Source organism: Protomyctophum bolini, assembly GCF_963924005.1.
Source record: "Protomyctophum bolini genome assembly, chromosome: 6".
Classification (NCBI taxonomy): Eukaryota; Metazoa; Chordata; class Actinopteri; order Myctophiformes; family Myctophidae; genus Protomyctophum; species Protomyctophum bolini.
Window position 1 is genome coordinate 17,231,061 of NC_137867.1, and position 23,379 is coordinate 17,254,439.

The window sequence follows — 23,379 nt, forward strand, 5'->3', positions numbered from 1 at the left end:
AACAAAAATAAAATCCAGTTGTCTGTTTGCTCAGTGTACCGTTTGTTAGTGATGCAGCTGGCGCCATCATCTGGTAGAGGGCAGTAGTTTCCTATTCCTACACATTCTCACTGATGCAAGAGGGTACATGATAATGGCAAAATATGACATTATATGATACCGACATGATACTGACCATAATTATGATTATGATTATTACGATGGTTAACACAAAAAGCTGTAAGGGCTTGTTTCCATTGTCAGAATCTAGAGTAGATTACACGCAGAGTATCTACTACGGTTCATTCCTTACTTACATTGACTTATATAATTGCACTGCCAGGTATAAAGGCAGATGGTCCAAGATCTAATCAGATGGAAGCGAACACACACTGGCTCTCATAGAAAGTTAAGCGAGGGAGGAATGGTGAGAGGGAGGCGCAACAAAAGGGTGGAGACTGAGAAGAGAGGATGAGATAGAGTGGGTACACCGAGCTCAGTAGAAGTCACTTCTGTTCACTGTTCACAGGCCATACCCTAAATATTCCAGCAGGGAGGGGGAGACAGGGGGGAGAGAGAGAGAGACTGATATCCGTCACTGTCCTCTGGATCAATGCATTTGATTTCTGACAATTATACTGACATTTTGATTCTGAGACCATGGACTTTGTTAACATGCTCTGTATGTAACAGAATTACATAAATAGACACAGTGAAAGACTGGGATGGATTGAAGAACACTTCATTCGTTTGCTGTCATATCACAAGCAGCAGGTGAGTAGAGGTTTCATCATAAACTTCAGTAAGAGTTCCATTCAGTGAGTGTAAAATATGTAAACGGAGAGGATGTTTTAGCTTCGAATTTGTATCTGATCTGTGGGATGTAATGCATTTACTGTATGAGTATATGAGCCACTGAGCTGTAACAGCTTGTCAGGTATTCACCTGCATGTGCACCAAAATAAATGCTTTGTAAGCATTTCAAACAGACAGGAGGCTGGCTCTTATAGTTCTGCTCCACGTGCCAAGCAAGATTACAATCATCATGACTGTAAGGCTCTTTAAATCATGGCTGCTGCGCAAGCATTTCAGTAAGGCGTAAGATTCCAAAAGAGCATGAATATTTTATTAAGTAGCCTGCTAACAGTTATAGAGTTTTAATACTAAATGTCTGAGTGAGAGAGAGAGAGAATGGTGCTGTACTCTATGCACTATGCACACACACACACACAGACACACACACACACACACACACACACACACACACACACACACACACAGCATGGGTGGAGCTCGAAAACATAAGCAGGTCTTTCATGAGATCAGTCTCTACCTGTGCAATAAAGAGCCAACTGTGCTGTGAGTAAACTTTGACGATCGCAACACATACACGTGCGTGCATGCACATGCACACAAACGCACATATGCGTGCATGCACACACACACACACACACACACACACACACACACACGCACACACACGGGAAAGACACACAGAGAAATACTTGTTTCTGTCATTTCCCTCTCCAGCGTCGTGGCACTCAGAATGTGAGGTCAGATATCTTCTCTACGTTAGCCCAGTCTAACCCTGGCCAACAGACCACCAGAACCCACCGAAACCGTCCTCAATCCACTACATCTTCTCTACACTGCTTGAAGTGAGTTACCCGTGGTTTATATTGTTTCACTGTCGCAATGGGAGCCCATGCATGTCAGGGAGAAATGGCAGTTTTCCGTTTGAATGATGTATTTCTGTTTCTGATGATGGGACACCACACTAGTCTGTTGTTCAAAACAGTTGTTGATCAACAGCATTTTGCCTTGCCTTGCCTTTGTTAATGCGATTATATCATTCTAGGTGATTTTATTGCTCCTGGGCTCCAAAACATGGATTCCAAATGAGAGACAAATTGACACTGTGGGAAGATGGCACCAGCGGATGAAGTTGACCGATGTGACCTCCTAATGACGACATGAGTTTGCACAGAGAGAACAAGACGATGTCTCCGCTGAAGAGATATTTCTTTAACTACAGTACGGACTGGGACCCTAAATGGATGGTTTATATTTTTCTAGTGCATCTCCACAAGACAGGTGGGGCATGATTATGTCCTGAGTACAGAGCTGCGAACTCTTCAAACCCCCTACTTCATAGTAACTCATTAGACATGATGCTTCGGAGGTGGCTGCGGGCTCTGACAGGCCGTGTCGGGGTGATCGTGCTGCTCGTCTGCTGCTGTCTGACCCTGTTCTACCTCCTGGCCTGTAAGCCAGCTGATCACCGCGACCAAGCCTCACTGCTTTGGTCAGGAGGGGCCAGCAGCAAGGAAGGATACCTGGCTTTGTTACAGGAGAGAGAGGACTCTCACAAGCATTATATTAACAGTCTGATGAAGCAGATAGCACAGCTGAAGGAGGCCCTCCAGGAGAGGACTCGGCAGCTTCAAGAGACCCTGCAGAAAGCAAAGGCCAAAGGGGTGATGCCCCTTGGACTGGACAGCCTGCACAAAGCCCCTACACACTCTGACCTCAAGGTAGGAATGGCAGGCCCTATAGTTTAACAAAATATAAAATAATATATACCTTTAATAATAATAATAATAATAATAATAATAAAGCAAAAATCCACCTGTTGGTGGGATATATTCCTCAGCCTAGTAGGAAAGTCTGTGAAAGATTTCACATAAATTGCACGCTGCGTTCATGATTTGAGGCTTTTTGTTCCAAACGGGCCAATCCTGCAAACTTTGAAAGCCAATGTTAGCTAATTAGGATGGAATATGAAATATCGAACAGATCCGTCTTGAACACATGACTATAGAGATACTGTAGTAACAGCAAAGAATGTGTTTTTCAAATGATGGCGCTATAACAGGCCGTTCTGGAAAATGTGGGGCATAGGTTTATCGTTGGCATCCAGGGAGTGTGTGTGCATTTGGCATCGGCCGGGTTAACGGTGCCGGAGATTAGCTGGTAACAGACAGACGGACGGACGGACGGACGGACGGACGCACGCACGCACGCACGCACGCACGCACGCACGCACGCACGCACGCACACACACACACACACACACACACACACACACACACACACACACACACACACACACACACACACACACACACACACACACACACACACACACACACACACACACACACACACACACACACACACACACACACACACACACACACACACACACACACACACACACACACACACACACGGACAGACGGAGTGCAAAACGTACTCTCTCCTTCGGCCTGGTGGAGACAATAAATGTATACAGTAGTCCTTCTGGGACTCCCTGAAAGTGTGGGGAGAGAGTGGTTCAGAACATGGAAGGTGTGTTGTTGTTGTTGTTGAAGGTGTGTTGTGTGGTACTCCCCTCACCCAGGGCCACTAAAGGCTGGGAATGTGGTAAATATAAATTCCTATAGATACAGATATGCTGTAAATACTGTCTTGTTTTATAGGAATTCTTCCGGTCCCAGCTGGGCCAGGCTGAAGTGAATTCTGGAGTGAAGTTGACCAGCGAGTATGGTGTAATTCCTTTTGAAACCTTCACTCTGCGTAGGTGAGTAGGATTACCTTTAATTAGCTCTATGTGAATAGTAGTACATCCATGGAAATGAAGTCCTGGGTTTAAAATATTACTTCTGCTATGTTGTTTGATTGTCGTATGCTTTCGTTTAATAACCAGAAGCACAGGGTCTCCACCGGTCACATACCGAGAGGGACGGTTGTCTAGATTCTAGTTGGTCGTCGTAGTAGTATTGAAAGGAACAAAAATTACTGTTACGAACTATATGTGGACTCTCTTGTGAGTTGTGACCATCACCGTATGACCACCAGGCCACAGTGAGATCATAGAAAATGTGTTAATGTTTTTTTTCCATTCAGGGTGTACCAGTTGGAGACAGGGCTGACCAGGCACCCTGAGGAGAGGCCTGTGAGGAAAGACCACAGGGATGAGCTGATAAGTACTCTGGAGACGGCTCTGCACGTCCTCAATGGACCCCAGCAACACAGTGACTCAACTCGGCAGAAGCACACATACTCCCCATCTGATTTCATAGAAGGTGAGACATGAAGCATTGAAGTTACATAAGGAATAATGGGAGGTTTACTATTGTCTCGTTGGCGTTTCTAAAACACAGTGGATCTTTATTAAAGCCTAGGCTCTGTCCCAAGGTTCTTGCTTATTGGTTTAGATGCAATCTGAGAGCTTAACTTATTTTCTCCTCTCGCCTCTTTCTGATGAAAGTGAATGTCATTTACATTTAGCTTTTTCATCATTTCGCTAATAACTTCCCTCAGCTGCATTATACTGCAAGTAATATTGCCTGGAATGTACCAGGGTACAGTACAACTCAGCCAAAGGGGAATCCCCTTGACTTTTTTTGTATGCAGCTTAAGGCGTTCCAGGCTTGAGGCACGTTGGTAGACTCCCTTTGTTTCAAAGCATACTACCATAGTACCATTGACTCAAGATGGAACACAATTGATTGATTGATTGTTGATTGAGAGACAAGGAGACAAGACTATTTGTTTTGTTTTTCTTCTTCGGCCCAAAATATTGTGTTCATTGTCATGATTTGTCACGATCCGAGTTGGCTTTGTCCGCGGTGTAACCGCCTTTAAATAAATACTTTCAGAAACGGCTATGGGAAAAATGCATTGCTTTTCATTTCCTGGGCCACTCGCCGTTCTGAAAGGGGGAGGGACTGCGACGCTCTATAGTCACATGAACACAGGTGAACACATAGGTGAACACAGGCATAGGTGAACACGGACATTGCTGGTTGCAGCGTTCACATGAGGCATGCTGTACTTCAACGAACACCCTCTCTGTCTTCCTCTGTCTGACCAGGGCTGAGCCGTACAGAGAGGGACAGGGGAACAGTGTATGACATGATGTTTAAGGGTGACAGGCCTCACGTCTTCAGACAGCTGGTGTTCTTTAGGCCTTTTGGGCCGTTGATGAAGGTGAGGAGCGAGAGTGTGGACACGCGCAGCACTCTCATCAACATCATCGTTCCTCTGTCCAAGAGGGCCGATGCCTTCAGACAGTTCATCAGCAACTTCAGGTAGCAGCACAAACACACACACTCACACTCACACTCACACACACACACACACACACACACACACACACACACACACACACACACACACACACACACACACACACACACACACACACACACACACACACACACACACACACACACACACACACACACACAGTATTGGCCTCACAATACACCTACAGTATAAAAGTCAAACTATTCAATAGCTGAACTTGTTGAATGGCTATTTTTGAATAATTGAATTATTCTAGTCACTAAAGTTTTCAAATAATTGTAGTAGAGTACAATATAAGTAAGTGGACAATATTTACCTCTGAGATGCAGTGGAGTAGAAGTATAAATTATTGAACTGGACATTCTCAAGTAAAGTAAAAGTACCTCAAGTGTACTTGAGTAAATACTTAATTACCTTCCACCACTGCTGGAATAGTAACACATTATTATAATTAACCCTATCATACCTTCCCTTTCCTGTCACAGAGAGGTGTGCATCCGGCAAGATGGTAGGATCCATCTCACTGTGGTCTACTTTGGCCATGACCAGTTAGATGAGGTGAAAGGCATGCTGGACCAAACCACTAGGTACGACTAAAGAGACCACTGTTGACCACGCTACTCAGACGTCCTCATAATGATCAGTAAAATAGAAGCGCACACATTCCACAATGTTTCTGACATAGCAAGCTTAGATTTGTGTAGTGTTGGGCAGTCTACTTAAGGCTTGCATTACACTTCCAAAAAAGTTTAAAGTATAACCGAGCTACTTTCAAAATAGGTAGAAGTTACTTAGTAAAAGTCTCAACTTATTATAGCATCTGATTGATGGCAGAAACATAAAGACATTAGAAATGAATTCCGTTCGGGGCGTCCGTCGGACTAGTGGTCCAGACGCATGCCACATAATATGTGCATGCTTATATTATAAGCTCTGGCCTGACAGCGCGTTGCGTGTTCAAGTCATGTTCATGTCGACCTTTGCTGCATGTCTCTCCCTGTCTCTCTCCCCCTCTTTCCTGTCATTCTTCACTTGTCAAAGGCAGAAAAGCCACACAAAAAAAAGAAAGAAAATCAATTCCGTCCAAAAGGGGTTAAGTAGGGGTGATCAGGTGTGATCAGTCCAGAGCCTGGGCAGGGGCCCTGTCCAGAGCCTGGGCAAGGGCCCTGTCCAGAGCCTTGGCAAGGGCCCTGTCCAGAGCCTTGGCAGGGGCCCTGTCCAGAGCCTTGGCAGGGGCCCTGTCCAGAGCCTTGGCAGGGGCCCTGTCCAGAGCCTGGGCAAGGGCCCTGTCCAGAGCCTGGGCAGGGGCCCTGTCCAGAGCCTGGGCAAGGGCCCTGTCCAGAGCCTGGGCAGGGGCCCTGTCCAGAGCCTTGGCAGGGGCCCTGTCCAGAGCCTGGGCAAGGGCCCTGTCCAGAGCCTGGGCAGGGGCCCTGTCCAGAGCCTGGGCAAGGGCCCTGTCCAGAGCCTGGGCAGGGGCCCTGTCCAGAGCCTTGGCAGGGGCCCTGTCCAGAGCCTGGGCAAGGGCCCTGTCCAGAGCCTGGGCAGGGGCCCTGTCCAGAGCCTGGGCAGAGGCTTCTGTGCTGGTTCTGGACAACAGGCGATCGGACGGACTCGACACCGGGCACTGCACTCCCTGTGGGGGTGTGGAACGCGTGTTTCAAATGTGAAGTCGGTGGGGCGAACGGTTTTCGAGTTACGTGGATTACAGACATACGTACATTACACGTACAGACTTAAATGTTTAATTTAAAAATAAGAAATTTAGCAGATCCTCCAGCTTACCACACATCATGATAGGATGCGTTGTGCAAATCGCCTACATTTATTGAGTGTTTAAGTTATAGTATAGCTTGACTCAGGCACTGACTTTGTGCGTGGACACAAGTCCATACAGACAGTAGATCAGAGAGGCTTATTGTTTGTGTCAGCCAAGAACGCAGGAGTCTATTCCTGTTTCAATGCGCTAGACCCCTGGGAGATGGATTGCTGAGGTGGAGCGCAACACCAGCTTCCAGTATTTACCAGACGACTTGCCGCACGGAGTTGGCGGTGCCCGAACCCATGACTTTGTGGTCAGAAGGCGAGTGCTAGAGCTGCCCGGATAGAAACTAAGCAATGCAATAAATCACAGGCCATTTGAATGGAAAGATTCTCACCATTCATTCCACTAAAAGGTCTCTCGGTTCATCTTATGAAGTGTTCACAATATCAGTTTTTACTGCAGATGGCAAACTTTGTTGATGGATTTTTACTTAACACATCATTTTGCATGCCATTTGAATAAGTGACAGATTAACCCAAATAACTGAGCAACATGCCCTTCTTTTCTTTAATTACTGCATTGCTGCAATATAAGCTGTTCTGCTTCTTGCCGAGATCTCTTTTGCAATTCATAATTGACGATGTTTCTGTACTGCATTGCGGATAATGAGGGGATGTGATAAAAACTGGAAGCGAGAGGGTAACAGTGTTTTATCGCTTCCTTAATCAGCTAATCCTGGGAAACCTCTGTACCGCGGGGATCAACATAGACTTTAATGCTTTGAGTATGATGAGAAAACCCTAATCTTACAGCATCTTCTCTCCGTTATTGAGGATCTTATCCCACTCAGATACTGTCAAGCTTGCGGCTACAGGAGTTTGATCACAAAATAGATCCTCTATAATGTGTTTAACAGGATCTATGATGTTGAAAATGAGAGGTCATGATATTTTGCTATTATCAGGGAATGTTAGTAATCAGCCACACATTGATGCGTTATGGATCCCAAGTTTCCAACCCAGTTCTAGGAAAGCTGCACTGTGATTGGCCAGTAATTGCTGTGATTGAGAGTTGTCATTTTTGCAACTATATGCCTAAACCTAACCCTAACCCCAACCACAGTTAAACTATGCCTAAACCTAACCCTAAACCTAACATCAGTAAAACTATGCCTGCCTGGGAGCCAATCAGACACATGGTAAGGCAGACCTGCCTATAATGTTGGTGGGATTCATAATCACGCCACATGGACTATCATATCACCCCCCTCCCCCCAATATACAACATAAGAGTATGTGAATATGGTCAATTAGGGTAACTTGACTTGGGCCAACCTTGCCCCCTCTTACCCCAGGGAAACTCGGTTCCGGAACTTCACACTGATCCAGCTAAATGAGGAGTTTTCTCGTGGGCGTGGCTTAGAAGTGGGCGCCCGCGCTTGGAGGCGGAGCCATAATGTCCTGCTCTTCTTCTGTGATGTTGACATCCACTTCACCTCTGACTTCCTAACATCTTGCCGAGTCCATGCAGAGGCTGGTGAGAGAAAGGAACACTCCACTATTAACTGCTTGATCAAAATATGCTCATTGGCTTTAGTAGGTATGTACCTTGGGAACGAATGGTTCCCGAACCATGTGGCCCATAGGGCAGGAGCCTATGTCCTGTGTTTGTAGTGTGAGGTGACTAGTGGCTTGCTTTACACATACATCCCCCAATGTGTATTGATTAGGGCAGGCCTATAGGCCACTTGTTCATTTATTCCATGGTTACCGGTATCTTATTTCAATAAAAGCTTATGATTTAGTAACTGTTATTTACAGTAGCCTACTTTCCTGCAGAGGAAAATAGCAGTCATCACTATCAACTGAACTTAATACGTCATATTTATGGAGTTTGTATTTGTTTGATTCTTGGCTTTAGGTAAAAAGGTATACTACCCAGTGCTGTTCAGCCTGTACAATCCATCTCTGCTCTACACCAATCAGACATATCTTCCCAGTATTCAGCAACAACTGGTAGGTTAGAGACTCAAGCAAGACTGACTGACTGACTGACTGACTGACTGACTGACTGACTGACCAGATATTGCAATAAAGTGAAATGTTGATGTGTCTTGGCTTACTGATACACAGGTGATAAAGAAGGACACTGGATTCTGGAGAGATTTTGGCTTTGGTATGACATGCCAGTACAGGTCAGATTTCATCAACATAGGTAAATGAGAAACGCCAGCTTGTTTAGTTTAATTAATAATTTAATACATCCTTACTAATGCCATAGATACAGTTTTGCAATGGCTTAACATCTCCGTATCTTGACAGGCGGTTTTGACCGGAGCATCAAAGGCTGGGGACTGGAAGATGTACATTTGTACAGGAAGTACCTTCACAGTAAACTGAAGGTGATTCGCTCTCCATCTCGTGGACTTTTCCACTTGTGGCATGAGAAACATTGCATGGATGAGCTGCCTCCTGACAAGTACAAGATGTGTATGCAGACCAAAGCCATGAGTGAAGCCTCACATGGCCACCTGGGGGAGCAGTTATTCAAACAAGAGATTGAGGCTCACCTGACCTCTCAGAAGCAAAGAAATGGAACATACAGGAATTGGAAATTGGGTGGATAGTAGTGGCGGTGGGGCCTCGTTGACATCCATTAGTCACTGTGATTCATGGCATACCCTCTTTACCATAATTACATTTACAGTATATCATCCTTTTCAATTTCAAGACAATTGGCTATATAATGAAAAGTGAAATATTATTCTGAACCAATGAATGTGAAATTACTAAAGTTATTTATTTTCTGTGTGTCTAGTGTCGATTAATAGCCTCCACCTGCTGGTGTGTGTGTGTGTGTGTGTGTGTGTGTGTGTGTGTGTGTGTGTGTGTGTGTGTGTGTGTGTGTGTGTGTGTGTGTGTGTGTGTGTGTGTGTGTGCGCGTGTGTGTGTGCGTGTGTGTGTGTGTGTGTGCGTGTGTGCATCTCATCATTAAGCCAATTCCCCATTAGCGTATTATTATTTGCTTATCGCTGCCAAGTCCTACAGTATAGGGAGAGCACAGCCACAGACAGACAACCACTTGTCTCCTCCAATATAATATGCATGACATTAAAGGAGAATTCCATACTAAAAGGCTTTCTTACCTTTCTTTGTTTGCACAAAATAACACCTGGACCTCTTTGGTGGGGACGTAACAACTACAAAGAAAGGTAAGAAAGATAAGAAAGCATTCTAGCATGGAATTCTCCTTTAAGGCCACTTCTTTTAGTTGGAGGGGGTACAGCATTTTGTAGACAGAGCTATGTCACATTGCATCGTTATATACAGGGTAAAAAGCTTTTTTGCAGTCACTTTGGGACAAATGGCAGCATTTTTTTCTCAAGACTTTGCGGGCCGGGTACCGTCCTAAAGTCAGCTCTTCTGTGCTACTGAAAATTTCTGACGAGCCGAAATCATTTCGGCACTACAGCGCCGAAACAGCTGTAAAATAGGAGTATGAATCGGCCCTAAGTGTTTAGAACCTAAACCGCTTGGGTTTAGTGTGAAAGGGGGGGTGTATAAGTGGGGGGGAGAGGGCGGGCCCCCATGACGATTATAAAAACATTTCGTCTCTGCTGTACCTAGTCAACGCTTTCCTAAATTTTGGGTTGTTTACCGTGCTCAGGTATCCAATAGTATATAAGTAAGTAAGTAATCTTTTTACTTTTTAGTGATAGATAGCATTCCATTTAGTATGTCAGGTAGCTTTCTTTTTGTTTTCTTATAATCTGGTTAAGTCCAATGGGTTTTCCGTCTGGTGGTTGTGCTTGCAGACACACATTCAGAGGTACGCCCTATTCTTCCTAGTTTCACACCTCACTGAGGAGCCCTGACAAACCTGTAGTATTTGGTAGTGTAGCGACAGAGATCATCCTGCCTGGCTTCCATCCCGTGAAGAGATATGGCCAACCGTGTTTGTTAATTGAAACGTGTGTCAAAGTAGACGCAAAGGTCTAGGTACATCTGTATTGAAGTACTCAGAAAACATAAGGACACAAAAAGAGCCAGAGACAACTATTCAGATTTATGAGAGCTGTAAATACTCGAGTACAGATACCGGTAGTCAGACTTACAGTACAATGCAACAGAGAACTGCAATCCGTATAAATTCTTGTCTGCCTCCCAGAACAGAATGTGGCCATACAGCTTATATAGAACATACCAAAAACAGGAACAGGCAGGAACAACAATGATGAATATTACTATTCAGACCTCGATCTGACCTAATTAAGTGTCATTTATAATGAGGGGTTTGAGTAAGAACAGGGCTTCAGACCAGATCTAATCTGTTCAGCTGTTCTGGTCAAGACAAGCAGTAGCAGGCAGTAAATTATTCTTAAAACTCACCTAATTCTTACACAACTTTGGAGAGAGAGCTAATTTAAATGTTCTTATATCTCAGGATTTCTTTGACAAAGGGCACAATGAAGGTGATGGTCAAAATTGCAAAATGGCATGCTAGTGCTACGTTGAGTCGTTGGTAGTGATTATTTTTCCACCACCTATGTAATATAGCAAAGATCTGGCATATTCTTTAAAAAAGATGCACAAAAAGTAGTCTATGGCTACTGTTTTATATTGGAGCTGCTTTAATGTTGTCGTATTGTCTGTATAGTGATTAATTCACAAAAAATGGAAACTAACATTTTCTGATGCATACATGTGTGTGTGTGGCGATTGGCGAACCACAAATAATGGACCACATGATGAGATGTATCTATGCTCCACAATGTGCTGGAGATGACCTGGCCGCTGCACTCGCCTGCACCAACCACTGGAAAGACGTGATATAGAGATGGCCAAACACGAAGAAGAAGAAGACTGTATCAACTTTGTTTTGATCATTAAATAGCCTACTATACAGTCAACAGTCTCGATCGACCTCTGCTTCTCAGAAATAAAACGGTATGCTGCATACATGTATTATACACATGATCAATATAAATTACAATCAACGGTAATTTGCCAGATAATTGTGCCTGTTTCATTCCAGCCTGTACCTGCTGCATTTTCTTTACCCTGACCTGAGGGGGTTTTGAATGCTCATGTCCTCTAGCCTGAAGTTTAACCTGTTTTAAGGAATTACCCTATACTGCCTCGCCCTTGTCTGCCATATTGTTTGATAACAGGCAAACAGTCGTACACCATATCTCAAACATAACTAGTCCTATTCTTTATACACCTGCTCTGTTTATTCTGGGTGATCCATCGCCATTAAAACACCCCCCCCCCCCCCACCCCCCCGTACCTCTAGCTGACTGGATTCATACAGCATTAATGGTGGGCAGGAAAATTGTTAAGGAATGGAAGTCTGAGGATTTGCCTCCAGCACATGTATGGTTCATTCAGCTTGGTATTGTGGCTGTTTTGGAGAAGTTATCTTTTAAGATGAATAAATCAGATAAATATGATTTGAAGTGGCACATGTTCCTCAGTCATGTTGCAGGCCCTTGATGTGATCCATGGTTAGACAATGCCCTTTTGATAGTTTACTTAGTTATGATAAGACACGATATACGAAGATGTACGAAGATATGATACGGTTGATGATGCAGCGTGTTTGGTCGTGTAAACTAATTTCAATTTTTAATTTATGCTTTTATTTAATTTTTTTCGTTTATCTTGTCTATCCTTGTTTTATATTATGTTTTTGTGCTCATACATAATGTCCATGCATATGTATTCTGCTGTTGTTGTTGTTTCTGTCTATTTTTTAAAAATCCAAATAAAGTACTGATCATAAAAAATAAAGAAAATAAAGAATTAGTCCACATTTGATACCTCAGGCTAGATTATTGCAATTCCATACCAGTCTCTCCAGCTGATATGTATTGACAAGAACTTGGACAAAAATATCACTGGCTCCCTGTAAAATCCAGAATATTATTTAAAATCCTTAGTCAAACACGGTTTTAAATAACGCATTGCTCCTCTCCTATGGAGGCTCCATAGGAGAGGAGCAATGGCTCCATAATGGAGCCATCTTCCAGTTTGCATCAGAGACCGGGTGAGAGACACCCTCTCTCTAGTTTTATCTCCTCGCAAGATGGAAATAAAACTGGGGAATGATGTTAAGAATAGACTTAAAACTTTACTTTTGAAGCATGAAGCTTATAATTAGGGCTAGCCCTATGCTGGTTAGTTACATAGGATTTTGACTGCCAGGGGACTTTTTGATGATTCACTGAGCTTCTTTCTCCCCCTCACCCTCACTCACTGCATGTCCCAACAATGCATTGTTACTACTTGAGTTTTAACAGGTGTGCTTTCTAGTCTCACAGGCTTCCATATGGATCTTGATTCCATGGAGCGGATTGAGGGGTTTGACTGACTGAGGGGTCAATTGAGATTTTTGAGGGGACAAAAAAATAAAAATAAATCATATTGCGTTGTTAAATCAAGCAGGCAGTATCAGTTGTATGACTCAGGCGGTCCTATGCAAGATTAGAATGATAGCGCACCCCCGCCCAGGGGGAGAATCCTGAAATATTCTCACCTATTTTTTAATTGGAATCCGGAAAAGTAATCTTTTTTTATTGAATTTCAAATACATTAACTTTATGATTATGAACTGAAATACAAATATTGGACATAAAAAAGACTAGTACTAGTCATTAAGCTATTAACACATTAGACTGAAGTAATTAAAGCGGGTCATGTTCGCATGTTTGGAATTGCAATTGAACAGCTGAAATCAATAACATATCAGTATTCTGATATTAACCTGCAGACCACAATAAGTGAACTGCGTCTGTGCTCAAAGAATACATTCTTCAGCGTGTCCACAATAGTCCACAGCCCACCTTGACACTCTCTCTGATCCACTGAATCAATAGCACCCCTCCCCCCAATGGCAGACAATCATGTCAGACAGTCAGACACATAATCAATTGATTGAATTAACATGTGTTAAATTCCCTTGCCTCAGGAATGTCGTACTTCCTGTTCTTTCCAGATGGGAGATGTCCATGACACATGTTAGATGTTCCTTGCATGCCTGTACAATACTTTTTTTTTGTAGCAGCATGTTTAGAGTTGTTATAACCAGTGCTGCTAGTGAATATCACTGCCAAATATCACTAGAAAACCAATCCAGCACAAAAGGTCGTTTTATATTTTATTATTGACATTACATTTTTTTGAAGGGTCAAGGAGGTCGGGTTGAGGGGTCAAGTACCCCCTTTGACCCCTCGTGGCGCCGGGCCTGCTTGAGTGTATTGATATGGCTACTCCATATTTTTGCAGCATTTTATTACTAGAAGATTTTTGTTAACTAGCTCTGATTCTGTACCCTTTCTCTTCTGTTTGTTCCCCTGGAGCCAGGGATCAATATAAAGGTCAGATCTACTCCTACTGTATCTGACTGGCTATAGAATCCATGGAGCAGTGCCCTGTAGGCCAGGTGTAGTCAATCAATGCTGAGGTGTCAATCCCTGACCTCAGTTATGGCTGCGCCGAGGGAACCCCTCATATAGCCTACCTATTAGTTATTTCTACACTGTACAGTTTAGAGTAGACATTTAGAAATAGGCTAATGTCTAAAATGTATGAACCTGAACCACTAGCCTATACTGACACTTTGGTTATTCATTAAAATAATACGTCCAAGATTGTAACATATAGTTTGTTTATTTATGTGATGACGTAGTAGTAGCCTAGTAACTGAGCCTGAGGTGGGTATGTAATAAATAATAGCATTCATTGTGACCGTTACCTCATCAAATTGGGAGCTAGAGAAGAGGTGGAGTCAGTTCAGCATCGGCCGACGTCAACGCAGCCACAGGATAGGTCCTCTACAACTGATACGCGTCCTGTGTTGTTCAGATTCAGAACCACAACACAGAAGAGTCAGACAGAGAGGAGAACGGGGGCACTGTTAGGAGCTGTTATCATGTTGGTTTGTGACCAGTTTAAAGGGTGAGACTGAGAGTAAGGCTAAGGCTATAGTGGTTTTAGAATATAGAACTAGGCTAGCTTTAGCCCTAGTTAGTAGGCCTAGTATCGAAAAACAATTTACCGTTAGTTTTTGGACTTTGGTAGAGTTACATCGCAATGACAACATTGTGTTTCAATTTGTTGTGCAAATAGCGACACATGTTCCACAGATAGGCTCCTCTCGCCGAAAGTCACCCGGCAGGCGATCAGTCGAGACGCAATAATTTTTTCAACGACAAAGAAGAACCGAAGACTCAAGATGTTCGAAACGGGACAGATCCTACTTGTGATCCTGGATATAACCTGTGTTCTCCTAGGTAAGTTGGGCTGACCTGAAGCTGAAGGCTACTCCTTTCTAATGGTGTTAATGCAGCTCATCACCTCCTTGTGCCATCCTGACACGCGTTAATTACAAACTTTCATTGTTTGATATAACACAATTGTTTAGTTTCCGAAAGAAAGAAATACGTCTGTTCAACGTAGGACTAGGCTACGTCGTTTCTGAGTTTTTCCTCACATTGCCTACAACAGTCATTTTTAAGACGGGATCCGAAACTAAAAATAAAATAAAATTTGAATTTCACAACTGGAAAACAGTGAGGTAGCCTATATTAGGTAATGGAAAGTGTAGGCCATTTTTAACCAAGTTTGGCTTAATTGTTTCTGTGTAATAATTAAAGACAGTAATAATCAGACTGTGAGTGACTCCGAGTCTAAAGTCTAAACTATGGATATTCAACATTGTTCGTTTGTGTCAGAACTCAGAAGACTCCAGAACTAACAGCATTTCTATTCATAACTTCCCTTTTGTGAAAGCTCTGCCCTCAGTTAACATGGAGACCTATGGTAGGCTACAACAACTGACAATACTGCACCTCTAGAGGTCTGACATACATTTCAAGACCATGCAAGTTCCAGCCAGTTTTTTAGTTCATTATGCAGAAATGTGTGGAAAGCTGCAACACATAAAGTGGCCAGTAGAGCACATGGTAAAGTGGCACAGAGTACAGTACACTACAGTACGAGCCCTGGGAGTTAGTCCACTTGCAAGAATCTGAACCCAGGCATGTTGAGTACACCAAGGTTTTATGTTAGAAATGTTGAGTATGGGAGGGTCCATGTAGAAACTGCCGGATGCTATAACTTGCATATGTTGAGGAATTTTCATAATTGGCATAATATGTGACCATACCATTAACGTATAGAAGGCATAATAGTCACTCATTTGGCTAAAACGGACATAGCCGTCATCACAATTTTTTTTGCAAAACTGATGCAGCATCATGAAAAACCCCTAGATTGACATGCTGCAAAGCATGATGAAATTTTGACTTTTTTGCCTTCTATAGGTTGTTAATGGTATAGTCACATATTATGCCAATTATGAAATTTGCTCAACATGTATGCAAGTTAGCATCCGGCAGTTTCTACATGCTGGGGACCCATACTCAACATTTCTAACATAAAACCTTGGTGTACTCAACATGTCCGGGTTCACAATGGGGCTCTATGGGCTGGCAAGTAGACTAAGTGTTCCTGGGGGTCTGGATGTAGTAGTAGATCATAGAGTTTCCTCTGCGCCTCATTACAGTAGCCTATATATGTTGTCAGTGTTTTAGTTTATTTATATTTATTTTTGACAACCTCCATATAAGTACAGGACAACTACATGAAACTGAATACTTTATGGGGCATTGTAGTAAGCAAAGTCTGCGTTCACACACAGCCAGTTTGTTCTCCAACAAAAGATGCTAAGTACTATGTATTTGTCTCAAAAGGACTAATATGCCTAACCAAAGGCCTGTGACTTGAGGATAACTCAGTTAGCTAGAATGTAGTATGTGACTATCAACCGATAGCCAAAGACTTGTGTTAAATGCTAAATTAAGTATGGTGTTGTCAGGTTGGGTCCATCCATAGATACATGATAAGTCGATGACAGTGTAATTATTGCTAACTTTTTCCACCTTTCACTTGTTTGTATACAAGTGTGTCACTCATGACTCACTGCAGCCTGTTCTTGTGCCATGTTGTCTGTTCAGGTTCAGAAGATATTTTGGACAGCCAGGAAGAAAGTTTGTTTGAGGGGAAGTGAATTAGTAATCAAATAAAGTAGAGACATTACTAATGGATGGTGATTTCCCAAGCAACGTTATTTGGTTCTTGAGTTTGCTGTTGCATTGGTGTTTCATTACATTAGAATACCGTATAAAACTAAAGACTTGTAGCGTAGAATTATCAGCAAAGTCTAATTTAAGCGTCCAAATAAACAGTCTTACTATTGACCGTCTCTTTTTAATGTGTGTAAAAGCGATGAATGAGGTTTTTACTGGCAAGATTGACGGTATCAGATCTCATGATGTAACTTTAAGTTTATACCAATCCTCGTTATTGGATATTGTGTCACAACTTCCTCTTGTAAGTAGTAGTTGGCTTCCCCTTACTTGCTAGATCTTCTGGATCAGGCCCTTATTTGTTTTCAATTCTGTAGCTTATATTTTATTTTATTTATTCTGTTGTATGAAAAACGCTGACGAAGTGCTATATAATATAATAGCTATTATTATTAATATTATCTTCTTTCTTCTTTCTCTCTGCAAGTTGGACTTCCCTTCTTCATCCTCGACTCTCAACAGATTGAAACGCCATTCAAACGGGGTTTCTTCTGTAATGACGAGTCTATCAAATACCCCTACAAAGAGGACACCATATCCTACCAGTTGCTGGCTGGTGTCATGATACCATTCACACTGATTATTGTAAGTCAGTGTTCATAATAGAGGGTATGCGTGTGACATCATCGTACCTGGAAAGTTTTGCCACTCAGTCTAGATGAGGGGGGCGTGTCCTGATGGGAGAATCATGCATGTGCATACTCTCTATAGACAGTTTGCCTGATCATAATCTTTTTCTTACAATCACAAGGCCATTACGTTGTTCACACCACCTCATATTTGATTATCAAAGTATTGCTTGTGAAAAAGGCTTTCAGTATTAATAGTCTATTTGCTCTGTTACAGATAATCTGTGGCGAATGGCTCTCCGTCTACATGTCTCGTGTAAAAAATCTACTTGTGGCGACCGCCTATGTGCCATCCATCTACAAAGCTGTGGGTAGCTATGTGTTCGGAGCTGCTGCTAATCAGTCTCTGACTGACATAGCCAAGTATACCATTGGACGTCTTCGGCCACACTTCTTGGCTGTGTGCAAACCGGCCTGGGTCGGCCTTAACTGCAAGGCAGGTGGATACATAGAGAATGTTAACTGTACAGGAAACAAGTTCTTGATCGAAGAGGCAAGGTAATGGCTTCCACACGTGTGTGTGTGTGTGTGTGTGTGTGTGTGTGTGTGTGATTTTACGGAGTAGATCCTTTCTTTATACACAGGCTTACAACAGATGTAGCTTCATTTTTAACTGGCATAAGTTTTTCCATATGATCTGCAAAGCATATAGCATCATTCCCATGGTCAATTTATACGTTTCAATACGTACATCTGCTGACTTATTGTAAATCAATATGAGACTTATCAGCTTATTACTTCTGTTTCCCCCCCAGACTTTCATTCTATTCTGGCCATGCATCTTTCTCTATGTATTGCATGCTGTTCCTCATAGTAAGTACATTTTTCTCGTTTCATGTATTTTCTTGTCCTTTTCATTATAATTATAGTTCAATATCAGTTCACATGTTACTGTACATGTGATGCTATCAATATAATGTTGATTTTTGTTAAATTTTGAAAACGTAATATATCTATAAATAAATCGAATCACATGGATCTTGGTATCTACACTTGGGAACAGCACCATGGCTCCAGTGTTGATCGCGGACTTCATATGGCCAGCCTGTGAATCCATATTTGTGTCCATATTTGGACCGGATCAGAGTCCCATTGATTTCCATTCTAAAATTCATGGCTTTACTTCTGTGGTCTACAAGGCAGTGTGCACAAGAAACATGCCACTGATCAGTCCAGCGAGATTAGCTCTGGACACACAGACTCTCATCTAGATGGCTTGCAGTAAAAAAAAGATATGCATACCGTTCCTAATCCTGCTGTGTTTCAAAAACTGTTGAAACGCAACCTTAGAGCCGATTCTGTTTGTTCTCAGCTTTGTTAATCCTGTCAAGACTGACTGTTATGTTTACCTCTGTAGCTGTACATCCAGGCCAGACTACAGTCAGACTGGGCGAGGCTGCTACGCCCCACCATCCAGTTCTTCCTAGCGGCAACAGCCCTGTATGTGGGTCTGTCACGAGTGTCTGACTACAAACATCACTGGAGTGATGTGCTGGTTGGTCTCCTGCATGGTGCCCTAGTGGCTGTTCTCACAGTGAGTTTCACTTTTGGACCTTTATTGATCCCACAATGAAAATTCAGTTGTCATGGCAGTACTGCAGAATGTTCTAGTGTTGTTGTCTGGTCAAGGAACAGAAAAATATTTTTCTTATTTGCTTTGAGGTTACCGTATTCTAAACCACTCTTTCCCAAACAGTGGGTCAAAACCCATTGGTGGATCACGGACCAATTTGTATTGGTCACGACTCGACTTATAAAAAAAATAACTAAAACTAGAAAAAATGCATTTCGAATGGAAATGCATTGGAGCGGCCATTAAACACAGACTTGTGTTGTACTGTATGTATTATGGGCAAAAGAAGAATTTTCACAAAACTGCAATTTTCATTGGCTCATAAAACCTTAATTTTTTCACTTAAAAAAAGTACTATAGATTCCCTTGGTCCAAAGTTCACGTGTAGAACCTTTCGTGCATTTTGATCAAAGATCCTGATTTTCATATACCGGTAATTCAAAATGCCGGGTGATCTAGAGGTCAGAGGTCAAAAGTAAGAGCACGAAACTTGTTCGGCATTAGGAGACACATTATATATGTGTGTCGAACGGTCAAACGGTTCATGAGCTATGCACGTTCAAAGTTTGCATTTTCAATTGAGTGCTATAGCGCCACCATTTGGCATGGCCCTGTACCATGTTGCTGAGTTTCGCGAAAACCGACTGCACGGTTCAGCCAGAACTGCTATTTTGGCGGATTGAAAAGAAGAAAACAGACAAAAACAATAAAGGACCAAGTCATTTCAGGACTGCTTGGTCCTTTAATAATGTTATACATTTTAAAACAAACTAATATCATAAATAAAAATAATAATTAAGAAGTAGTGAAAATCGATGATCTACAAGCTTGTGGTGTGAACTGTGAGTGTGAAGGTGAAGTGACCCGCTGTGCACTGCTATTTTCACTAGTTTGGGTCCCGGGCAAACGTCTAATCTCTCTTTTGGGTCTGAAACCTGAAAAGTTTGGGAACCACTGAATTCTAAACTATTTCATCACAATGACTGGATAGAAGGCTCTGATTGTCTTGAGTCTCTTTTTGGTGGGCCCAATATTTACCGTCTGTCATTCTTCCTCATCTATAGGTGTTCTTTGTATCTGATTTATTCAAACGACCAGTTGTCCCTTCGGAGGCACTTGAGGACTCGGAGGAAGCCCCACAGACCAATTTACAGGAGAACACTACCAATGGAAACCAGTGCTATGGGAGTACTGGCTGAAACTATGGCCTGACAGACTACACTTGACTAGACATAAACTGAAGGCTATGCATGAACTAGCTAGCCACTATCGCCTATGGTTATGGAGGACCAAAGAAGTTCTTTGGCATTAACTGCTTTTTATGTATTTCTTTGACACGATTCGTCACAAAGCCAAGGACACCACCTTCAAGCTCAGGCAGGTATTCCCTTCAGTTTGGCGTGTAACCTTTGACTGCAGGAAGAAAAGTGCACTAAGAAAGGTTATGGTAAAATGGGACTCAAGTAAACAGAAGCAGAAATGTTGTCTGAAGTTTTATTTGGTTTTTAGGTGATTCCAATATGTTATTATGTATGCAATGTAACTGTTATCTCTACAAAGGAGATTTTTATTTCTGTCTGTCGGTGACCAACATACAAGTATACATAATGTCCAGAATCCAGATTGCCATGAAATGTTCTGTGCAAATTTATGTTCCAAAGAATCCCATATGGTCCAATGGTGACCCCATTCCTCTAGTCTAGCGGGTCAAACTTTACATTTTCAAATGACTATATCTTTTCACCCCCTCAGTCATGTAATCCCACCATGCCTATATGAGGCCAAACTTTCACATGAGCAAACTTTTTAGGCCTTGGCAGAAGCATGCAGTCTATTAAGTGCATTCTTGTTTAATGACAAAACACAGTATGTTCAGTTTACCTAAAAGCCTAATGATAGCCTTACCTTTTACAGTGTAGCTCGTTGGAAATGTGGTTGCAAGTATATATTGGTCTGTGGCTGTCATGGATGAATGAAATTCCATTTGCCCAGAATATAATGAGTGTCTGTGTGCACGCTGTAAGCTGGCTTGTAGCAGGCCTGTGAATGAGAAAACCTGGACTGTAAAATGGAGTCGGAACTCAATGATAATATATTTCTTGTACATAATTTTAAATTATTGCCTTTGCCAAATTGTTGCTGCTACATATTCTTCCCTCCCTGCAATCATTTATGTAAACAAATTTGATGGAAAATGATCAATGCAATGATTTTTTTACAGTATATTTATAAAGCTTACATTGTTTGTCAACGGTAATGCTCCAAAGCTGTAGACATTTTTTTTTATGTTGTGAAAATAAGTTAATCTCTGAAACTGGTGAATCTGGTTCTTCATGCTTTAGTATAATGTCCATGATAGGGGCATCTTGCGAGATTAGCCAAAAATCATCACATATTTGAAACCTGCTAATTACATTGAGGGCGTGCTATGGTTTTGTCTTTTGAAACAGAAGCTTAATGTAACTCTCACATTGTTGTTGAGCTGAGATTGATACTCAAAACTTGTTTGGGTGGGTCACCCATTACACCCATTACTGTCTAGTTAAGTTAATGTCAGTGGAAATGTAAATGATTTGCCTTGATCCATCCCAGTGTAAGTCTGCATAATAAGATAGTATATGGATCTTCCAGTTCAAGCAGTGTTCTGCTAAGAGGTGCGGTCAACTAGCCCTACATGGGGAAACCGTCTGTCAATACACAGGTTTGGATCCTGTGCTGTATTTGGCAGAAGATCATCTTTGGAGTTGAACTCCTATTACAGCAAGTGCAACAGAGAGAACTAGGTTAAAGGGAGGCTTCACAGTCACAGCATTAAACACCAATCATTTTTATAACTTGTGTATGTTTGGCAACTAGTGGATTGTGCTTTTTTGTATACTGAAATACCTCTATGATATAAATTAGACTACTTATGATAAAGGTCGTTCTCATTTGTCAAGCTGCTAGATATACGAGGTGAAACAGAGTCTAATGTGATTTTGATCGATGACATTTGGAATTTTATTAGAGAGCAAAACATTTATTTTGCGAATTGGGTGTTCAACACACAATTACCATCAAGATAGAATTGAAAGCTGATACATAGGAAAAGATGTACTTTAGTAAAGTTCATGATCTAGTTGAAATCATGGATGTTTGAAACATCTGGTGAAACTTCCTGGGGATGTTGCAGGGGAAGTGACAAATGAGACATTTATTATGAATTTGTGTACCATGGATCAATTACATTGGGGTGTTGCAAATTATGCTTATATTAGGCTGGGTGATATGGACAAAAAATGTTTAATTTGCCACAAAATGTGTAAATTCTATCCTGGTGTGAATTGTGACTTTTTATCTGAGCTGTTGTTGTGGAAGCAGAGGTGTTGTCACCCTGTCCCAGACAATAGTCCTTATTCACAGCAACTCCATTCTGTCTCTTGTCACATGTTGCTCATGCTGTCACCAGGCAATGATGCTGCTCGTGATATAATCAATTCAATGCCACTGTGTGGAAACAGCCAAGAGCTTCATTGTTTTATAAAACGGGTTATTAAAGGCATTATTAAGCTTAATAAGAATGCAGCCATATCTGCACACATGGATCTATTCATGCCACAGTACCTGCTTTAGTTGCTAAATGCTATTTCCTCATAAACAACTCTTGTAGTTGTAACACTGCCTTGATGTGCTTTCTTGGTAAATAATAAAATGCACTTTTGTCATGTAACCTTTCATGTATTCTGCATTGACATAACTCTGTTCTGTGACATAAGAAAAACAAAAGAAAAAACAGAAAATGGCAAACTATTTCAAGTCAACACTCACAACCTGGGTGGCACCTTGAAGCCAATTAGGGCGTCATCTCCCTGTGTTCACAAGGGTTTCATTCGGGTGCGCTGGTTTCCTCAGACACCAAAATATATGCTTGTAGATTGGCTATTTTCAGCTAAGAGATATGGTGTAGAGTAGACTGTAGACTTAGAGGGAAGAGTGCAGCACCATACATTTGCAACTCAGGTCTATTTAGCTAGTAGTATATGGTGGTTACTTAGGATGGATAAAATGTAGGAGGAATTATACCCACAGCCAGGATCGACAAAGTACAGCTACCTTAATTTAAATATAAGACACCATCGTGTGGTAGGAGGGATGTAGTAAGTGACCTTGCTCAAGAAGTTGATAAAGCGAGATGAGAGAACACTGTTGAAGT

General features: G+C 42.0%; 2 protein-coding genes across 2 annotated transcripts; both read left to right on the plus strand.

The window, feature by feature from the left end:
- Nucleotides 1-506: 506 nt before the first annotated feature.
- On the plus strand, nucleotides 507-9,645 carry LOC308317735 (chondroitin sulfate N-acetylgalactosaminyltransferase 1-like). The gene is made up of 11 exons (XM_080767007.1): nucleotides 507-753; nucleotides 1,510-1,637; nucleotides 1,838-2,513; nucleotides 3,462-3,562; nucleotides 3,889-4,067; nucleotides 4,859-5,075; nucleotides 5,559-5,660; nucleotides 8,190-8,371; nucleotides 8,756-8,850; nucleotides 8,968-9,049; nucleotides 9,157-9,645. The coding sequence occupies exons 3-11, from the start codon at nucleotides 2,148-2,150 to the stop codon at nucleotides 9,459-9,461; spliced, it is 1,629 nt and encodes a 542-aa protein (XP_080623133.1). The 5' UTR covers nucleotides 507-753; nucleotides 1,510-1,637; nucleotides 1,838-2,147; the 3' UTR covers nucleotides 9,462-9,645.
- A 5,061-nt stretch (nucleotides 9,646-14,706) lies between these two features.
- LOC308316762 (phospholipid phosphatase 1-like) lies at nucleotides 14,707-21,444 on the plus strand. The gene is made up of 6 exons (XM_080765530.1): nucleotides 14,707-15,128; nucleotides 17,413-17,570; nucleotides 17,832-18,112; nucleotides 18,370-18,427; nucleotides 18,972-19,148; nucleotides 20,252-21,444. Exons 1-6 carry the CDS (start codon nucleotides 15,071-15,073, stop codon nucleotides 20,384-20,386), a joined length of 867 nt encoding a protein of 288 aa, XP_080621656.1. The 5' UTR covers nucleotides 14,707-15,070; the 3' UTR covers nucleotides 20,387-21,444.
- The last annotated feature ends 1,935 nt before the right edge of the window (nucleotides 21,445-23,379 follow it).